Source organism: Xiphophorus maculatus, chromosome 9 (genome assembly GCF_002775205.1).
Source record: "Xiphophorus maculatus strain JP 163 A chromosome 9, X_maculatus-5.0-male, whole genome shotgun sequence".
NCBI classification, from domain to species: domain Eukaryota; kingdom Metazoa; phylum Chordata; class Actinopteri; order Cyprinodontiformes; family Poeciliidae; genus Xiphophorus; species Xiphophorus maculatus.
In genome coordinates this window covers 4744299-4765075 of record NC_036451.1, presented here as the reverse complement: position 1 = coordinate 4765075, position 20777 = coordinate 4744299, and the positions used below count along the sequence as shown (strand labels likewise).

Genomic DNA, 20777 nt, shown 5'->3' with positions numbered 1-20777 from the left:
CAGCATCAGGTTGTGTACTCTGCTTCTGGCAATTACCCCAATTTATGTGACATATATTTGCCAGAGATTTATGGAAGGAAAATGTCAGAGAAATCTTTGGGACATGAAATTCGGTGACTATTTTTACTCTGGCTGATGGGATCAACTTATCACTCCTTCTAAGGAATGTTAGAGAGTCTTATTTTATTGAGCTGACTGGTTGGGAGATTAAAAAATCTCCTACAATGGACAAATATATTACCTCCATGTCAGTATATCCTCTGCAGTGCCAGCAATTTTCAGCAACTTTTAACCTCATTTGGCAGTCTGCTTCATTGTCATTGTGAGCACTATCATTAATCTGAAGAAATGACATCAAAACTCAGAAAACATGGCGGAAAAACGGGAGGTGTTTCCATAGCGCCTCTGTTTGTACAACCTCAAAGGGTTTCCTTCACAGGAAACCCAAGACGATCAGTTAAAGTTAGGTGAAATCAAGTTAAGCCTGAAAGGTAACAGTTTCTATTTTTTAGGCATGTCTTATAATAATAAAACAGTTTCTATATCTTCTTGATAGACTGTGGTGTAACAAAAGTATTTGTTGTAGTTGGTTTTACATGTAAAAATGTCCATGTTTGTTAAAACAACAGATGTCAAAAACGTGTTTGAATGCCCATATATCTGTCTATCCTTTATATATGTGTTTTAAGTTCTAAACACCATTCTGCAATCTTCTGGGGCTGAATTATAATATCTTTTTACTTTTGTCATGAAGAAGTATAGATGCATCAATGAAGGTTAAGTTACAGACAAGCAGCGTTGCATAGGTTTCTATGAGGGGCCGTTTAGGACAAAATTTACGTTTTGTCTCTCACACACTACCAAAAACTCTCGCATACGCCAAAAAAGTAGCCACGCACACTCCAAAAAATTACGTTTTGTCTCTCACACACTACCAAAAACTCTCGCATACTCCAAAAAAATAGCCTCGCACACTCCAAAAAATTACGTTTTGTCCCTCACACACTACCAAAAACTCACGCATACTCCAAAAAAATAGCCTCGCATACTCAAAAAAATTACGTTTTGTCTCTCACACACTACCAAAAACTCTCGCATACTCAAAAAAATTACATTTTGTCTCTCACACACTACCAAAAACTCACGCATACTCAAAAAAATAGCCACGCACACTCAAAAATTACTCACGCACATTCAAAAAATACTCAAATTGCGTATACACACACTACTAAAATGTCACACACACACACACAAACGTTAACTTTCTCGCTCACATACACTACTATCAGCTCGCTCACATACACTGTACTAACAGCTCGCACATTCACAAACGTTAACTTTCTCGCTCACATACACTACTACCAGCTCGCGCACATACACACAAACGTTAACTTTCTCGCTCACATACACTGCTAACAGCTCGCACATTCACAAACGTTAACTTTCTCGCTCACATACACTGCTAACAGCTCACACATTCACAAACGTTAACTTTCTCGCACACATACACTGCTAACAGCTCGCACACACACAGACGTTTATCTCTCACATACACAAGACTAAAGTTGAACACACACACAGTACTAAGACTCGTTTTATGTATGTGTGAGAGCGAGACTTTTTATGAATGTGTGAGAGCGACACTCTTTTTGAATGTGTGAGAGTTGTCACGGAAGAGGCGGGGCATAATTTTTGGATCAAACTGCGCATGCGTAGATCCTAAACTATAAGTTTCGATTGTTGACTCACTGTATGTTCTATTACTTAGTATATTTGTGCTTTTAAATATATATAGAACGTTTAACTTTCTTGTAGATTAAATGTGCTATAGAAATAAATGAATCTGATTGATTGATTAAAAATAGCAAAATTGCTGTAGTACAATCTGTCCACTGGGTGCCAGTATTACAGGAATTATTAACCGGCGCCAACTAGTGCCGAAGAAGAAAGAGTTTGCTATACCGAACATGGCTAACTCTAATTCGAAACGAGAGAGAATTGGTCAGGCAGCTGCCATTTTAAACACCATTCTATCTTCTCCGGAGGCAACCAGCACTTTGACAGGCGCATTAAACGATTCAACGACTGCCCGCAGTGCTACAATCTGGCACCCAGTGGACAGATTGTACTACAGCAATTTTGCTATTTTTAATCAATCAATCAGATTCATTTATTTCTATAGCACATTTAATCTACAAGAAAGTTAAACGTTCTATATATATTTAACCCTCTATGGCATGACTTTTTATTTTTGTGGGGAAGAAATATTTTCCTGCATTCTTTGGGAGCTTGGTGGTCCCTAATTACATGTCAATCATAAAATCGGACTCTGACACCTCCTGGAACCAGATTTGGGTTTGTTGCCTCAGGGTAACATTGGTCTAGAACACCAAGATTGTCTACACTGATTATGAGAAATGAAATACAAATCAAACAAAAACTATATTCATAAAAGAACTATTTTTTGGACAAAAATATGTCAAAAATCATGCCCCCCAAAAAATAAAATAAAGGAGCAATGTGAGGTACAGCTATGTGGTTTGTTGCCTGAGGGCAACGCCATGCCATAGAGGGTTAAAAGCACAAATATACTAAGTAATAGAACATACAGTGAGTCAACAATCGAAACTTATAGTTTAGGATCTACGCATGCGCAGTTTGATCCAAAAATTATGCCCCGCCTCTTCCGTGACAACTCTCACACATTCAAAAAGAGTGTCGCTCTCACACATTCATAAAAAGTCTCGCTCTCACACATACATAAAAAGTCTCGCTCTCACACATACATAAAACGAGTCTTAGTACTGTGTGTGTGTTCAACTTTAGTCTTGTGTATGTGAGAGATAAACGTCTGTGTGTGTGCGAGCTGTTAGCAGTGTATGTGAGCGAGAAAGTTAATGTTTGTGAATGTGCGAGCTGTTAGTACAGTGTATGTGAGCGAGAAAGTTAACGTTTGTGAATGTGCGAGCTGTTAGTACAGTGTATGTGAGCGAGCTGTTAGCAGTGTATGTGAGCGAGAAAGTTAACGTTTGTGTGTATGTGCGCGAGCTGGTAGTAGTGTATGTGAGCGAGAAAGTTAACGTTTGTGAATGTGCGAGCTGTTAGTACAGTGTATGTGAGCGAGCTGATAGTAGTGTATGTGAGCGAGAAAGTTAACGTTTGTGTGTGTGTGTGTGACATTTTAGTAGTGTGTGTATACGCAATTTGAGTATTTTTTGAATGTGCGTGAGTAATTTTTGAGTGTGCGTGGCTATTTTTTTGAGTATGCGTGAGTTTTTGGTAGTGTGTGAGAGACAAAATGTAATTTTTTTGAGTATGCGAGAGTTTTTGGTAGTGTGTGAGAGACAAAACGTAATTTTTTTGAGTATGCGAGGCTATTTTTTTGGAGTATGCGTGAGTTTTTGGTAGTGTGTGAGGGACAAAACGTAATTTTTTGGAGTGTGCGAGGCTATTTTTTTGGAGTATGCGAGAGTTTTTGGTAGTGTGTGAGAGACAAAACGTAATTTTTTGGAGTGTGCGTGGCTACTTTTTTGGCGTATGCGAGAGTTTTTGGTAGTGTGTGAGAGACAAAACGTAATTTTTTGGAGTGTGCGTGGCTACTTTTTTGGAGTATGCAAGAGTTTTTGGTAGTGTGTGAGAGACAAAACGTAAATTTTGTCCTAAACGGCCCCTCATAGGTTTCCTCCGTTAGCTCTTACAGAAAATTGTAGCTTGTATTCTACTGTTTGTCTGGTCTATGACCTTGTAGTTGTCACTTATCCTGACCAATAATGCTTCATTTTTTCCAGAAGTAACTAAGTTCAAGTGAAAATGATGTAAGAAATTTTCTAATTAATTTAGTTCCAAGTGTTGTTATTTAATGCTTACCTGTTCAAAAATGGCTAAGCAGAAGCAAGAGCAGGTGAAAGAGAATGTTTGAGTTGTGTTTGTCTCATAACTGGAAGAACCACTCAAAGTCAGCTTTATTTAAAAATGCTTCATGTAAATATGCTTCTGTTTGCTCCTACGTTTACTTTGCCGTCTTTAGAAGAACACATAGTGTATTGATAGCTGATTTCAGCTGAGAAACATAAATTATAAGTCGTCAGGAGGCGGTAACCAACTTTTTCCAACTTGTGGTAACATGGTGTCAAGTTAACACAGATGGTAAGACACCCTCCATGTCAGCTGCTTTTTTGTGACTGTTTTCCTTCTGTTATTGTTAACATTTTACTTCAGGATGATCTTTCCTGCCTCCTGCTTGCTCTTGGGTCCTCCGCCAAATTGACACACTCACTCATGTTAGAGTCAGAGTTAAATTTTTAAAAACTGTCCCTCCTTCCAGCATTCATAATGATCAAACTTTAGATAAGGGTTCCAATGAAAAAGCATTGGAGCACAATAACTATGGGATAGTTATTTATCCCATATCTTCCTATTATTTCCACATTTCTTGAGATCTTCAGTTTTAACTATCATAAAAAAGTTTCAGGATTGATTAAAAAGTATGCCACTATAACTTAACTTCAACCAGACAGCCAACACTTAATGCAACATTTCCAAGTTCTTGAATTGCAAGTTAATAAAATTGATTCTTTCTACTAGATTAACTAGGAAAAAGTGAATGATCTAATTGGTTTTAACCCTTTTAGGGACTAAATGCTTTTTTCTGTAGATTGTTTTTTGAGTGGCAGGATTGCAAACAACAAAGCAGGATAGTTCACTTTTTAAGCAAGGAAAATCTTTTAATTTCTTCTTGTTGCTGTGATATAAACATTTATTTATTTATTTGCCATCTTGGTAATATTCTGATACTTTCTATAGTAGCTAATTTGTGTAAGGTGTAAGATTCATGTTCTCACTCCCTGAAGGGCAACTGAGAACCTCCAAATAATGTAATATGCAGGCTGAGACTGGAATACCCAGAGAAACCCAATATGGTCATGGAACAGATACCAACTCCTCCAAAACAGGAACTCAGGATGTTTTTTCTGCGAGGCAACCAATTTTATTTTACACAAACTGCTGTGACACTTACCAAAAGTCCTGTCAAACAGGATGCTGATTACAATACCATTGTCTCATAGATGGGAAGTGGAGTCGCATTTCCTACAAGAAGAGAGAAATACAACTGGCTGTCTTAATCATAAGAAAAACATGTGTTGAAAGCAGCTACACTGTTGTTACTGAATTTAAAATGTCCTAAATTTCTGATTTTACAATTAATGTTTTAACTAACATCTAAGGCTTTAAACCAGTAATGTCTATAATTAATCTTTGTTTGGCTTGAACTAACCTGCATTAAAAAACAAAATATGGAAAAAATAATTTATCAAATTTAGTAGTCTTTTGTTAGATAATATACAGTTTTAGTAATATGAAATGACTGATGTGACCTACAGCCAATAAAATCACATTTAATGCCGATTATCAACTACCTTAAATAAGTGAGTTCAGCCAATTATCCACCCCTTAACAATCATACCTCATAATGTGGCCCTTCAATTTCCTATACCTTCTACTGAAGAATATTAATTGATTTGTTTATGTGGCATTTTCCAGGGTAGCTCTTATTTATTCATTTTAGCAGTTTTCTAGAATCTTATATAATTTTGTGCTGGTTAGATTTGCTAAAGCCGAGGTTCAAGCAACTAATCACTAAATGGAGAGAAAGCAGTTCTGTCCCATGTCAGGGGGTCCATCTTCACTCACCGTCTGACGTATGCAGATGGCTTATGGGAAAGGAATGCTGTGTCACCCTAGCGTCAAAAGACGACAATTTCTGATTTCTTTAGTAACAAAATGAAAAAAGTATGACTGAGACCCACATTGTAGTTGCTTAGGAGAAATCAATTTACAAGGGAATTTCCGTAAATGTGTTCTCTAGAGACTCTGGGGGGGAAAAAAACAACTTTTGACAGCGAGTAAAAAAAAAAAAAAAATCTTTAACTACTTCCACTTAGTTTCTGTCCACACATTCTCAAACTCCATGAGTCCGTTGAGTTTACTCATTTCCCTTCAAAGCGGAAAACTCTCTTTTTCATCAAGTGTTTGAACTGTGGGTGTTTTTATCTTCAGATTGGATAAACAATAACTGTTTTCATCCTTGAGATTTTACCGGTACTCCTGTGGTTGGAGAAACATTTAGATGTTTACTTTTTAACATGCCTGTTTGAGATTGTAAGTTGATAGTATTTGTACAAAAGGTTTTTGGCAAATATGTAACAGGATTTCAATAATTTAATTTAAAACCAAAAAATGTTTTTCCAAAATTTATATATCACTGATCACAACAGCTATCTGTATAATGTATTTTAGTCCTGGCATACAGAATTAAACAAAAATGTCTCTAAAACGTCCTTCAAACTGGTGAAGTTTTAAGCTTGCTGTATCACATAGTATATTTTTTTCTATTCTGCTCAGAGATCAGAGGCTGATGTTAGTTGGTTAATTAGTCAGGCTATGTGCTTCTGTAGCCAGCATACAATTGGTAGCTTTACGGACATGCTGCTAATTAGAGTTTCCACGCCATCACTGTTCCTGCTTTTCCGTAAATTTAAATATTTCCAGACATCAATGTTTGTCTTGTGTGCATGGAAGAAGCTTTGTAGTCTTAATTCAGTTTGCAAACTCCTAGTTCACAGCAACAGGTTTTCCCTGTCCCCATAGAGACAGAGAAAACGTTGAGATCTTCTCTGGCAGCCAATTGGAAATATTTACAACAGTAGGAACTGTACTATGGAACATTTTTGTGTTTTGTTTTATTTTTAAGTCATTTTAGTTTGCTTTATCAAGATATAAACTTTACAGAGGGAGATAATAAATTTGTGGTTTCTTGCCAGCTTGCCACACAAATCTCTTAATCCACCAAACCTTTATTTCTTTATCTTTGTATATTATGTACACATAACCTGCATCTTAACTCGAGTCGAGCAAATCTCAATCTCGTTGTAATCTGTTGATGACAATGACAAATAAATCTTATCTTATCTTGTTTTATTTTTAAGTCATTTTAGTTTGCTTTATCAAGATATAAACTTTACAGAGGGAGATAATACATTTGTGGTTTCTTGCCAGCTTGCCACACAAATCTCTTAATCCACCAAACCACCAAACAGCTCTCGCTCCATCACATAGCAGAGGATCTTTGTTCCCAAACTTTTTCAACTCTTACTTCCTCGATGTCCTCCCTTTGGACTAGAAGGCTTGCTTAATATTTGTGTGTCATTAATTACTTTCTAAACCATAAAAAATGCTGTTAAAAGCACCTGTCTCATAAAACTGACAATGTGATTTAGTCTCCTGGATGAATCAGTTCTCTCTTTATTGCTGACTGCAAGAGCACACAGTTATAAAGAAGACCACAGGGGCATTGAGTTGTGCAGTTTACAACCATAGTAGATGATGTAAGATTTTAATGTCAACTTTTGGTGTTTCTAAGTTTTGCTATCTCAACGTAGCTAATGAATGGACATTTTCTGTTATGAAGTATCGAGTGATCTTTGAGAATCCTATATTTAGCTTTCCTCAGTCATCTCCCTATTAGGGGTTGACTTGACATCATGTGTAAAATGTTCAACAAGACCTAAGCATTGCCATTATGTATTCCCAGGAGAGTAATACTTGTTTCAAAATGTTGTTTTTATATAAAAATCAGACTGTCCTTAAATGGTAACTTTTGAACTTCAGTTTATTGTAGAGACGTTTTATGCTATTACTTTATACGCTTAGAAATGAAACTCTTCTCAATGTTTGCTTTATTCTCTAGCTGACAGAACACCCATCTAACTTAAATACAAACACTAAGGGGCATACAAATTCTTTTAAATGTATACATATTAATTAATTGGTTTTCCATTTTGTCACTTTATAATTTCACACACATATTTAGTAATACTCAATAGAGTGAAAATTGTTGTCAGTGCTTTCAAATTATGCTCACTTAGTTTGGTCTAATTTTGCTAAGAAGAACTGTCAACTATTCCAGTTTTTGGATGTGTGAAGCTGGTAGAGACAAACCAAAAAAGACTTGCAACTGAAGTGAAGACTGCTTCTACAAAGTTCACTGCTGGGACTCAATACATGCACGCCATGTTGTGCATTTCTTTGTGTTGGCCTGTCACTTAAAATCTCATCAAAATGCATTTGATATTTCAATTTAAATGAGACAAAATGTGAAAGACTTCAAAGAATGTGAAGATTTGCGACAAGATGTGCTACTTTATATATATATATATATATATATATATATATATATATATATATATATAAAAATTCCCTTCTCACCCACCGCGGGTGGTTCTTATCCTCTGAGCTCGGGTCCTCTACCAGAGGCCTGGGAGCTTAAGGGTTCTGCGCAGTATCTTGGCTGTGCCAAGGACTGCACATTTTTGGACTGAGATGTCTGATGTTGTTCCTGGGATCGGTTGTAGCCATTGGTCCAGTTTGGGGGTGACTGGCCCGAGGGCCCCGATGACCACAGGCACCACTGTGGTCTTCACCTTCCAGGCCCTCTCCAGTTCCTCCCTGAGGCCCTGGTATTTCTCTAGTTTCTCGTGCTCCTTTTTCCTGATGTTGCAGTCGCTTGGTATTGCTACATCTACCACAATGGCTTTCCTCTGTTGTTTATCCACTACGACAATGTCTGGTTGGTTCGCCATTACCATTTTGTCTGTCTGGATCTGGAAGTCCCACAGGATCTTAGCTCTGGCATTCTCCGCCACCTTTGGGGGTGTTTCCCACTTTGATCTCGGGGTTTCCAGTTCATATTCTGCACAGATGTTTCTGTACACTATGCCTGCAACTTGGTTATGTCGTTCCATGTACGCTTTCCTGCCAGTATCTTGCACCCTGCTGTTATGTGCTGGACTGTCTCAGGGGCCTCCTTGCACAACCTACACCTTGGGTCTTGTCTGGTGTGGTAGATCTGGGCCTCTATTGCTCTGGTGTTTAGGGCCTGTTCCTGGGCGGCCAGGATGAGGGCCTCTGTGCTGTCCTTGAGTCCAGCTTTTTCCAGCCATTGGTAGGATATATATATATATATATATATATATATATATATATATATATATATATATATATATATATATATATATATATATATATATATATATATACATATATATAATTGTTTTCCTTCTCTGCGCCAAGTTTCATGCAAAATGCAACAGCCCTCTGTCTCTAATGGCACATTTAATACTGGTTCTACAGCAGTGACTTTCTGACATGAGTTACTGAACTGAAAAGTCTTCCCTCATGAAATGAAACCCAGACCATTGTTGGTATGCACTGTTCTGCTAATTCAGTGGTGGTAAAAGTCTTCCTCAAATAGTCTAGTTGAGCATAGCTTGGTAAAAGCTATAGTTTTACCACACATGAACTTTGCCGTTAGTACTTTTCTGCATTTTAAATAAGCCTATTTTCTTAAACATTTTAGTAGCAACAAAGATTATTTACTCCCCTTTCGATTCTTGGACTTGTATTTTTAATTTTTTTATTTGAAACAAAAAGGTGAAGTTTTTCTTGTTTTAGTTTGAGGGGAAGCAAGACTACACCAATGTGAGATGTTAGTCACCTAGCCAGCACTCATTTCAGAGTATGTTGTCTGTAGATTGTGATAATAATGCAAAGCAGTGGGTTGACCTGAGGGCAGAACAGTCAATCCTTTATTGCACAACACTTTCAGGGTAAATGATACTGTATAAGTTTTATTGTTGCTACTCTGAAATTCCACACTGCTCCTATATTTTTCATTTTTAGGTCTCTGTAATCAGGGTTCCCACAGAGTCTTAAAGGTGTGGGAAAGTATGGAAATAAACTTTAAATATTTACAAGGTCTGGAAAAGTCTAGAAAAAAGAAAGCATGGAGCTTCCATAATTATTCTATTGTTAAACTGAAACATTGGTGCTAGATTTGAGTGAAGTTATTGCATGATTAGAATGAAGAAGCAAATCGTTCAGAGATTGTCAACATGATTAGAAACACCAACCACCAACTAAGCTGATGTGAACACGATGTGTAAAACACCACTTTTTTTCCATCTTACACTTTACCAAGAAAAAAAGTGTTAAATGAAACAACAAAGGCATTATTGTTAAATATCTTTGTTTAGATTTTAGTTAGTTTTTATTCTGTTTTAAATAAGTAATCTTGATCACTGAAGAAATCTCTGATAAGTCCAAGAAGAATTTTGTTTATAGAAATATAGAAAATGTGTCACTGGAAAGCATGTCATTTGATTAGAAACAAATGTTGGTAGTGTTTAAGTTTACGAATAAATACACATAAGATACACAATGCAGTTCATAATAATAGTTCTGCTGGACATGGTTTCGTTTCAAATTTTGTTCAGATTACAAACTACAACTGTTCTTTCAGTTTAGTCGGTGTCTAAAATTTGTTTAATAATACCATCTCAGTACCATGGTGAGTTTGTTGCTCTTAAAGTTTTATTTAAGCTTTATTTAAGTGGCTCCCTAGAGTCTAGAGGACCACTTACAGTGTTATTCTGGGCCGGATTTGGCCTCCGGGTCTTAAGTTTGACATGTGGTTTAAGGAATTTTAATATTGAACATCTGAAAAGCATTATTTTTACAACTTCTGATACCGTCTCTCTTTATAGATCTATATCCCTGTAAAATTCTAACTATCGATATGAAGCAGAAAACAGTACTTAGATCATTTAAAGCTTTTGTTTCTCTTCTTTAATGTTATTTTGATCGTACTTGGTACTATAGCTCCTAAAGCTCCTCTTCTTAGGCTCGGCTCCTAAACTAACTGCACAATTTTTTTAGTCTTTGGCACTAGTGTGTATAAGTTTTTTTCAGTTATTTGTTGAGTCTTTTTAACTTCCTGTTTTTCTCGCTGTGGGTAAAAAAGTCCAGTCTGTTTCTGTGCAGGAACGGCATTCATTAAAGTAAATAAAAAGTCCTCAGCTGCAAATTTCCCACAAAGAGCCTACAATTATAAGGGACAAGCCTTTTTGATCGCTGTTTATAGTGAAACAAAGTGATGCCAGTCAATTTCCAACTTCATGCAGGTGATTTTTGTCACCTGGAAAATTGTTTTGCATACATGATTTTATCTGGGGCTGCATAGGAAGGACTCGGCATGTTTTGGTGGAAAAGTAAAAGTGAATATATATCTGAGTTCTTAGTCTTATTCATGCTCTCATTTGTTGTGTAAGCACCAGACTTTTTGCCAACCTGACTTTACTACACAAAAGGGGCAAGGGCAGACCAGAGAGAGTGAGAGAGAGAAAGACAGAGAGAGAAAAAACAGACATTGGGAATTTCAGCACTGCATATTAACAGGAATAAAAAAAAGCTTGTTTGCTAGAAGATCCCAGCAGGACATTATATTGTCCATTCCCTCCACTAGCAGTTTTCCTTCATTTCTCCATTTTTTTCCATCTTGTTAGACAGAAGCTTCATTCTTTCTAGTACTCATCAAGAAATTAACAGCATGTCAACTTGCCCTCCCCGGAACGCTCATGTTAAGTCATTTCACTGCATTGTGTGCGTATTCAGTGACACAAATAGGTAGGAGTGCACAAACGCATCATGGGGTATGAAAGTATTTGTCCTCTTTGTTGATTCTGTCAGTAAAACCAAATGATGTGTTGGATAATAAAACACTGATCAGGATAAATTACTTTTGTGGACTGATCTATGTTTTGTGTCTCATGTCTTATGTATACTTTGTCTAAACTTCAGAGCTGAGAATCTTTGAAGGTTTAATAGTTAGATTATGGAGACCGTCAGTATTTAAATAAGAAAACATATTAACCACTTTAAAACTTTGCTCTGTTTGCAGTTTTGATGTGGAGAATGGCCCATCAGCTAGTTGCAGCCCATTGGACCCCCAGGCGTCTCCCGGCTCGGGTCTGGTGCTCCACACCAACTTCCCGGGACATAACCAGCGCCGGGAGTCCTTCCTGTATCGCTCTGACAGCGACTATGAGCTTTCCCCCAAGTCCATGTCACGAAACTCCTCCATCGCCTCTGAATTGTAAGTTATTGTACCATTGAGACATTTTTTTTTTTTAATTAATGGTGTTGACCTGTCCTTTCCAGTTGCAACAGCTCCAACTCCTCTGGGAAGGTTTTCCACACAGTTTAGAAATGTGTTTCTACTATTTGACCATTTTTCTAGGAGAGCATTTGTGAGATCAGACACTGGTGTTGGTCATCCTATTTATTCTAAAAGTGTTGATTGTTTGAAGTCAGTGCTTTCATAAAGCTCTCTGGGTACTGTTCTTAAAATAATCTGAAGGTCACACAAAATCCGGAGGCCTGTAGCTGTTGAGTCTGCAGACAGTTGGTGATTCCGGTATCTTAACCACAGCCTGTGCTGGCACAACTAAGTGACTTAGTGTGAACTAACCCTCCATGGCCAAGTTGTAGTTGCTTCCAACTTCTTCAGTTTTTTAATATCTCTTGACTTTGGAGGGTTTTGTGCTAAGAAAATTTCATAAAACAGCTGACTTCCCAAACTACGACAGGAGGCATGGTATCTTAGAATCTAAGTGCAGGATTTCATACTCTTTTGGCTGCAGAAGAGACTTGAATACCTGTATTCATTAATTACGAGGGTCTCCTTTAGGAGCTTTTGAAGTTGCTAATTTCTCCAAGTTGATTGTTGATATTGCAAGATTGAATCTACAGTGTTGAACAATCCAATATTGCAGCTCCCTTTTCACTACTCCCGGTAAAACTTTATTAGACAGGTTGTGAATAAGACTGTCATGACACCGTCATAAACATGACATAACACCTGTCAAAAAGTGTCATTCGGTAAATCATGACACTTTTAATACAAAGTTGACATTATTCAAAATGTCTTTGTTATGACAACTTGCCATTATAAATTTGTTATAAAAGTATTACTGATTAAACTTTAAAAATTATGTAGCTCTATGTTATTAAAGCTAAAGTTTATGACAACAGTCATAAATATTCATGAAGACTTACTCATGTTCATGACAGGTGTTATGTCATGTTTATGACTGTGTCATGACAGACTTATTCACAACTCGTCAAATAAGGTGTTACTCTACTCCCATTAGACTATACCTACAGCACGATGAGAGCTGAGGGAACAAAAGTTTAATAAAAGTCAAATTTGACTTCTCACAAACAAAATGATAACATTCTGTGCATATGATACTGAAGTTTAACTGTGTATCCTCTCTATGAAGCACAGAAGTTTTCTTTTAAATAAATAAGACTTAAAAAAGCAGTCAGGTATCTTGCTCAGTGTAAATAAAATCAGCACAATCACCTCTGTTTTCACCTCTGACCATTCTGCAAATGAATTGTGTAACCTGTAATGTAATTACAGTTATATAAAGCATTGGTCATGCTCTTAATCTAGAGCTCTTACCTAAAAATAAATGAGTCCAGAAGCCTCACAGCACTCTAAAATTTGCTACTCCCAAAAATATTCCCATAAAATGTATTAGCTTGTTTTCATTTGGTTAACATAAAATCGCTAAACATTCCAACAAATTTTCCATTAAACATGTCAGCAGGGTAAATACAGATTTGATGTCATTTAATGTTTTTTGCTTCCCAATTGTGAAATGCTTGTAGATCAAATTGTTTACTCACTTAGAAATTGTCTGAATGCCACTGTAGTTTGGGTCACTGAAACAGGAGGAGGAAGTTATTTAAGTCACATCATATTTTATGTTTGCACTTGTTGCACAGTATTTACCATTTCTAACAGATGCTTTATTTTCCAATTGTGTGAAAATAAGTCCATAGAAAAGTAATATTTGTGGCATTTTGCTTTTTATAATTTACTTACTGTATTTCTCCCCATGCAGACATGGCGATGACCTGATTGTAACTCCATTTGCTCAGGTAAACACCTCATTGTCTGCTTTCTGGAATGTTCCTGTTTTCTTTTATTTCCCTATTGATGAATAATATTTGCTGAACCATGTTGGATAAAACCAAGCCAGATAAAACAAATATTTAATGGCTGTGTATTACACAAATAAAACGGCTGCTAAAGTAACGAGCACAAAGGATGCCACTGATTACCTCTCTCACTTCCTTTGTAGGTTTTGGCAAGCCTTCGAAGTGTGAGGAATAACTTCACTGTTCTGACAAATGTCCAGTGTGCCTCCAGCAAGTAAGTATGACAACATCAAAGACCAGGCATGAAAAGTTTCTTTATTTTTTTTTTTTTCCTGATTTGAGAAAACATCAGCAATTGCTCACAACATTGCAAAAACACCTCAATCAGACATAAAAAAAGAACAAACATATAAAAAAACTGCATCTGCAATCAAGTCCAATGTTTATTCTAAATAAACATGGTCAGAAAATTGCATACCCTGAAAATGCTGTTTTTTTTTTTGTTTTTTTTTATAAAACAAAGCACATTAAGAATTCAGATTGCAACTCCATCCACATTCCACATAGTGTCAGTATTGAGTTGTAGATAAAATTGAGGTTAGACTTGTGACATCACTGCTGTTCCCACCACTCACCAGCTGAAATACTAGTTGGAGCAACAAACATCAACCTCATACAGACACACAAATGCACAGATTGAGACCATCTGCAAAGAGTTTTAACATTTTGCAGTAATAATAATTTGTCACATTTAATAATTTGTTGCAACTGATTTTTGTAATGTAAGCAACCTTTTTGTAAAATTTCCTGAAGGTAAACTGATGTACAAAGAGCTGTTCTGTTGTTCTGAGGCAATTGCAGTCTCACATGGACCCACTTATTTATTGCTTTTCAGTGTCCACTGAGGCTGCAAAAATTAATTTTACATTTTTAAGCAATTGTATGACAGCATCATTGTTTTTCTTATAGAATCAACAATATTCTTCAGCATCTGCAGTCAGTACTGATTCATATGTTCTTAAAACATATGAATTATAATAGGTCACCATACTATATTCTTTCCCAAGTGAAGACTTATTTATTTGTGCATATTTCACTTTCTAAACATGCCAATAGCAATCTGCTCCAGCAACAACCAGATTAACATTTGGTTTGGAGTTCTGACTACCTGAAGGCTGTCTGACCTACATTCATCTGACTCTCCTTCAGAGACAGGAGTGAAGAGCTAGAGACAAGGGCATGTAAACAGACACTGACCTCTATATTAGTATACAAACTCACTATATTTATTCTACACAGAATGTTAGATGCAAAATTCAGTGCTTTTTAAACTTCCTTAGCATGAATTCACACATTATCATTGAAGCTATCTATTGTGATATCGCTTTATTAAAATTTTTCCTAGCTTTTTTTTTCACAGATCCTGTCAAAGGTAGAAATCCTGTGATAGTCCTACCTCCTGTAAGGCATAAAATCCAAGAACTGATGTTTAAAAAGCAATACACCAGCATAGTTAGTATTTATAATACAATGCACCTTGTTCTAAGGGCTATTAACTTCACAAAAGACAGGCACAGAACATCCATGTCTTTATTTACGTTATCTGCAACTTTCGTTGTGTTTTTTTTTTAAAGAATTTTAATATTTTATAATAATCTGGCCATGTAAAAGTATAACAGCAACACGTAACAAATGTTTAAAGTTTCTAACATTTAGAGTATACTATGTCTGATATGCCTAACTAAAAACTGAATTTTAATAAACAATTCAAAGTAAATCATCAATGCTAAGGGCTGTCTTGCTACCTAAAAGCTTTATCATAAAGTCTATAATAGGAAATAGAATAACACTACTGTGTCTGCATAGGATAATTGAATGATAATTGATAACTGATAAAATTTTGTAAAACGTCCATTTTATCATCTCTCTGTTTGCTTTACACAATTGCAACCACAATTTATTCAGTGTTGCATGCAACTCTATGTTTGCATGCAGGTCTTGATGCAAACATAGAGTTAGATTTTTCCTGTAATCAGATATTCTCTTGCTTGGTCAAATGATGCGATCAAAATCAGACTTCTGTGTGAATGGTTTAAAACCCCAAGCCGACCAGCAGAAGGACAAGAAGAACATAGGTATCACACAGCAGTACACTGTTTAAGGAAGTAATAATAGATGCAACTGTTTATGGATCAATTTTGAAGTTATTCAGCAATGGGAGTTCAACAGTATAGCGGTAAGATCATAGCAAAATAAATTAAGTTAATAAAAAGAAAGCACAATCAACAGCAACTGTGGAGCATTGACTCCACCTTGTGTAGATAATTTTGAATCCCACCCAGTTTCTCATCTTTCATCTTGGAAACATCAGTTTTGTCTTCTTTTTCTAAAGCACTTGTGACAGGATTGCGACTAGACATGAAATGTAACAAGTCACAGAAGAGCACAGAATAAACTGGTCTAAAAGTAGACTAACAGGAGCAACCCCTAGTTGCATATTGGCAAAATAACCTGATTTGGTTTGCATTTGTCTGCTGTGAGAACATAGCATAAAATTGTTTGCTGAACCATTTGTATTAGGATTTTTGGCTTTATGTAGATAACATTAATTAATATGTTTTACATTCATCTGATTGTGAAACAGCTAAACCAAAGGGAGAAAAGATTTTTGGAAATGCTGAAAATATCCATGGCACCTGCACTGATGAAGATTCACTCACCTCTGCACACATAATGCTAAAATAAGTAAATACGGAACACGAGTTGGGAAAAGATCAGTAATGCCACAGTAAAAAGTGACCTTTCCTTACGTCGTATCACACTTGCTGCAATGTACTATTTCTTCCTTATGACTGTGATGCAAAGTACATCTTCAAGAAATATATGCGACCAGTTTGTCATAGAAATACAAGCAATAAGAATTTGCATAAACAAAAAATAATCCCTGCACCAATGTCATTTAGACATTACATAAAACTTGAATGCATCTTTTTGGTAGCATAGAAACATTAAAAAAACCTCCTACGTCATTCTATTTTTTTATTAATTTTTATTTTGGATTGGAACTGTATTTTCTAAGTTATTAGACTAAATAAATGGACTCAATATGCAAATTGTTGTAATTTTTTACGAAACATCATTTTTCTTTCTTTTTCTTCAACCAGGAGGTCTCCAGCAGCAACCACTCAGCCTCCAATCACCAGAGTTTGTCTGCCTGGTAAGAAGTCTCATGTGATATGTCAGCTCTAATTAATGATTTTCTTATCCATGTTACATCTGACTTGGACAATCTATCACATAATATACTGTATCTTCCTCTTTTAGTTCCTAAAATGACTATTTTCTTTATTCATCTCGTCTTTTTCTTTCTCGAACTCGCCTACGTGACAACTCTCACTTTTTTGCCATGTGTCTGCAGCCTCAACGCTGTGGTCCAGACTAGTTTGTCATCAAGCTCATTAACATTGTTCAAACACATTTTAACAGGCAACTCGGACAAAAAAAAAAAAATCTCGCTTATGCACACCCCATCTTGCACATACACAGCTGTGTGTGTTACGGCAGCTCAGTTGCAACTTCAGAAAATACTTAAAATGGATGGTATATGTTTTCCAGGCACATACTGCCATCTTATAGTGCAATCAAATATATGTTACCTTCAGTTGTTATAAAATGTTTTATATTTCAAACATGACTTAAAGAAAATTAACTTTGTAATCTAATGCCTTGAAATTGTGTCCCTGTCTCTTTGAGAAACTCCTATTATTTATGGCGCTCTGCCTTCAGCATGCCATCACATCAGTGCATCTCATTATGCCTTAAACAACCTTTTGACTGAGATGTAGTTTGTATGATCAGATCAGCAGGAGCAAATTTCAGCAAAGTGTTTACTAATTGGATTGAACTGAGTGGGGAAAGTGGTGTTTTGTGAGAGCCGGCATTTAGGCAACTCCAAATGGAGTCTGTCAAGGCATCAGAGATTCAAATGATTCCTCAAATATGCATGGAAGAATCAAAGCAACACTCCAAGTATGTTTTGTTTTGATGGGGGTCGTGACATGACATAAAGGCCCACTTTTAAAACTTTGGTTTTTGACCAAAAATACTGAGTTTTGATTAAATATTGCAGCTGATATACGCAATTATATCCATAAACCAAGCAGAATACATTTAAAAGTATATATATTTTTACTGTCAGGATATTGTTTTGAGGTTTGTCAAATCATCATTAACACTAAATAATTATGCACCTTGTGTTACCAAAATATGGAAATTTTAATTCAAAGAAATATTTTTAAAAAATAGTAATGAGATAGGTCACTGTTGACATAGAGCAATGCCTCCTGACGTCTTTTGCTTCACACCTATTGGCCCTTCATGTTTTGCACTGTCAGGTCAGAACAAGAACAACTAACATGTTGATTTTTAAAGAGCGAGACGATTCACAACGAAACTGAGAACAGTGAGCATTTTAACCATCAAATGCCATGTTTTAAAAGAAACCCACTCGGGTCAAATGTGACGAAAACATAGGACAAGTGAAACTACAGAGTTGGGGAGTTCAGTAAAGGTTAGTACTGTTTTCATACATCTTTCCTTTACCCTAGCTTCTGTAACATGCATCATTTAATTTAAGTCTCTGTTTGGACCAAATTAGAGACAGAAGTTAAATTTAACTTATGTCAATTTAAAAAGTTTTCATTAAACTTAAATATTGATGCGACCAGTTTTCAGATAACTCCGGTTTGTAAAGTTTGAATCTTATCACTCACTTTGGATGATGAATATATTGGTGTAAATTACTCTTCATTTTACTGTTAAATGGCCCTGTGAGCATTTCATTGTTTTAAACAGTTTAAAAGTTGCCTCGCATAGTGTTGGGGTTGTGGAGCGATGTGAGATCTGATATTATTGAGTCTTTCAAGGCATATATGCATCATTTATGAGTAATGTGAGGGGTGTGCATGAGTGTGTGTGTGTTATGGGGAGGTGTTCCTGTGGTTCTAATTGACGTCAGCACGCCTGTATGTGGCTTCTGTTGACTTCCTGTTAAAGCAGATGGACTGAGCTTTCACTTCCTTCTTCAGAACCGCAGCTCATCAGGTGCTCATGAGTTTGACTACAAGAGTTTGGTTCTGCATGTGCGGGCGTGTGCGCGTGTTGGTGTGTGCAAAGAAGTGTGCCTCATACAGCTCCATGTTGTAAAATGTGACCTATTTTGCTGCGATTAAGAGATGCATTCACTGGCTTTTTTTTTTTTTTTTTTAATATGTTTTCATATTTTTAAATATATTACTACCTTGATCATAACTGGAAACAAAAGGTGAGGTGCAAAAACCCAGACTGAAGATGGCTGTGTTACGCTAACAACTGCTGTCAAGTTGTCATAACGAATACATTTTCGTCTAGGTTAATGTCAAGTTGTCATAACAAAGATATTTTCAATAATGTAAGCTGGCTAAAAGATGGCAGTTTGATATTTATGTTATAAGATTATAGAAGAAATACAAGGAATTTCAATAGTTTAGATCTAGTTTCATGCATTTTTATGATTTGGAGAAGTTAAATTGTGAGCATATCTTTGTATTTCAAAACACAAATTTTTGCCCTGTGCCAGGGTGGCGACCTGTCCAGGGTGTACCCTGCCTCTCGCCCGAAATGTCTTGTTGGAGATAGGCACCAGCACCCCTCCTGACCCCACTAGAGACAAGGGTGTAAAGAAAATGGATGGATGGAGGGAACACAAGTTTTTTTGTTTGTTTGTTTGTTCTTTACAAATAGATACAATGCATTGGGATTGTGCTATAGCTTATATAACCCCCCTTCCCCCAATCCACATTCATACAATTTCCTCTCAGCTTGATTTCATTCAGCTCTCATGATCTGAGACCACATCCTCACTGAAGGCAGCCCACAGTCACATAAAACACACAAATGTACAATAAAGACCCCCCACACATCAACCCCTCCCCTCCTTTTCACTCCCCACAACCCAGTTCTTCCTCTCTGCCTCTGTCCTCTCGTCTCTTATTTATTCCAGCTTGTGTTTTTGCTTCTTCTTGTTTTCATTCATCTTTTTGTTTCGCTTCTCTTTGATTCTGGAGTTGCTGGAAAAGTAAATATGAGGCAGGAAGAGAATATCGGATTGTTCCTGTTTTGCTGCCTCTCAGTTGTTGTAGCTTGACGGAACCCGGTGGAAACCATGCAAAGACCAAGTGTGTATGTGGGGAAAAATAGGATGCAAAAAGACAAAGGCCTATTGTCTGTCTCCACGCACTGCAGAGACTGACAAACTGATATATAACATGATATATGCACCAAAATAAAAGTTCGTAATTTTTACCTCACCACTATTGACAGTGGGGAGGTTGTAAAGGAGATTTTTAAAACTATCTGCCCAAAGAACACTGTGGCAGATTTTCATTGTTGGATCATGCAGTAAAGATGCATTTGTTTAAAGGTTTCTACACATTGCTGTTAACAGTTTACCAGTGAGTGAGTTGAGACATTTGTTTTGAATTGGCTTTATGTACAGTACATTGATTGCAGTTGACCTCTGTCGGTATTTTATTTACTATAAAATACTGATCCGTCTCCCACCTGTTGCTGACAGTGGTATTGTCAGTATTGTATCAGTCAATTTTTTATTTACTGACTGATATTTTCTCAGTCAGTAAATTTATTTACTATAAAATAAATTTATATGTTATTTACTGTCAGTATTTTAATGAATACTGACAGTAAACTTTTTTCTTATTTTATCTGATGTTACATAATTTCAATGGGTGCAGGCTGCATTGCCTAATCAGTTAAATGTATGAGTTAAGGGGAACTTATACAACCTGGAGCAACAATGGATGAACTTCCACTTCTAATATTTCTATTCAATTTGTTTTGAGTGGAAAAACCCAGAGAATGCATTGTTTTCCAGT

General features: G+C 36.4%; 1 protein-coding gene across 3 annotated transcripts in view; it reads left to right on the top strand.

Moving 5' to 3' along the window:
* The window catches only part of LOC102234018 (cAMP-specific 3',5'-cyclic phosphodiesterase 4B-like), a 158995-nt gene that overhangs the window by 91314 nt on the left and 46904 nt on the right, over positions 1-20777 (top strand). For all 3 annotated transcript variants that reach the window (XM_023339525.1, XM_023339526.1, XM_023339527.1), the window contains 4 exons: positions 11795-11989; positions 13809-13845; positions 14049-14119; positions 17010-17062. In XM_023339525.1, the coding sequence (XP_023195293.1) occupies positions 11795-11989; positions 13809-13845; positions 14049-14119; positions 17010-17062 (356 nt within the window). The remainder of the gene's footprint in view (positions 1-11794; positions 11990-13808; positions 13846-14048; positions 14120-17009; positions 17063-20777) is intronic.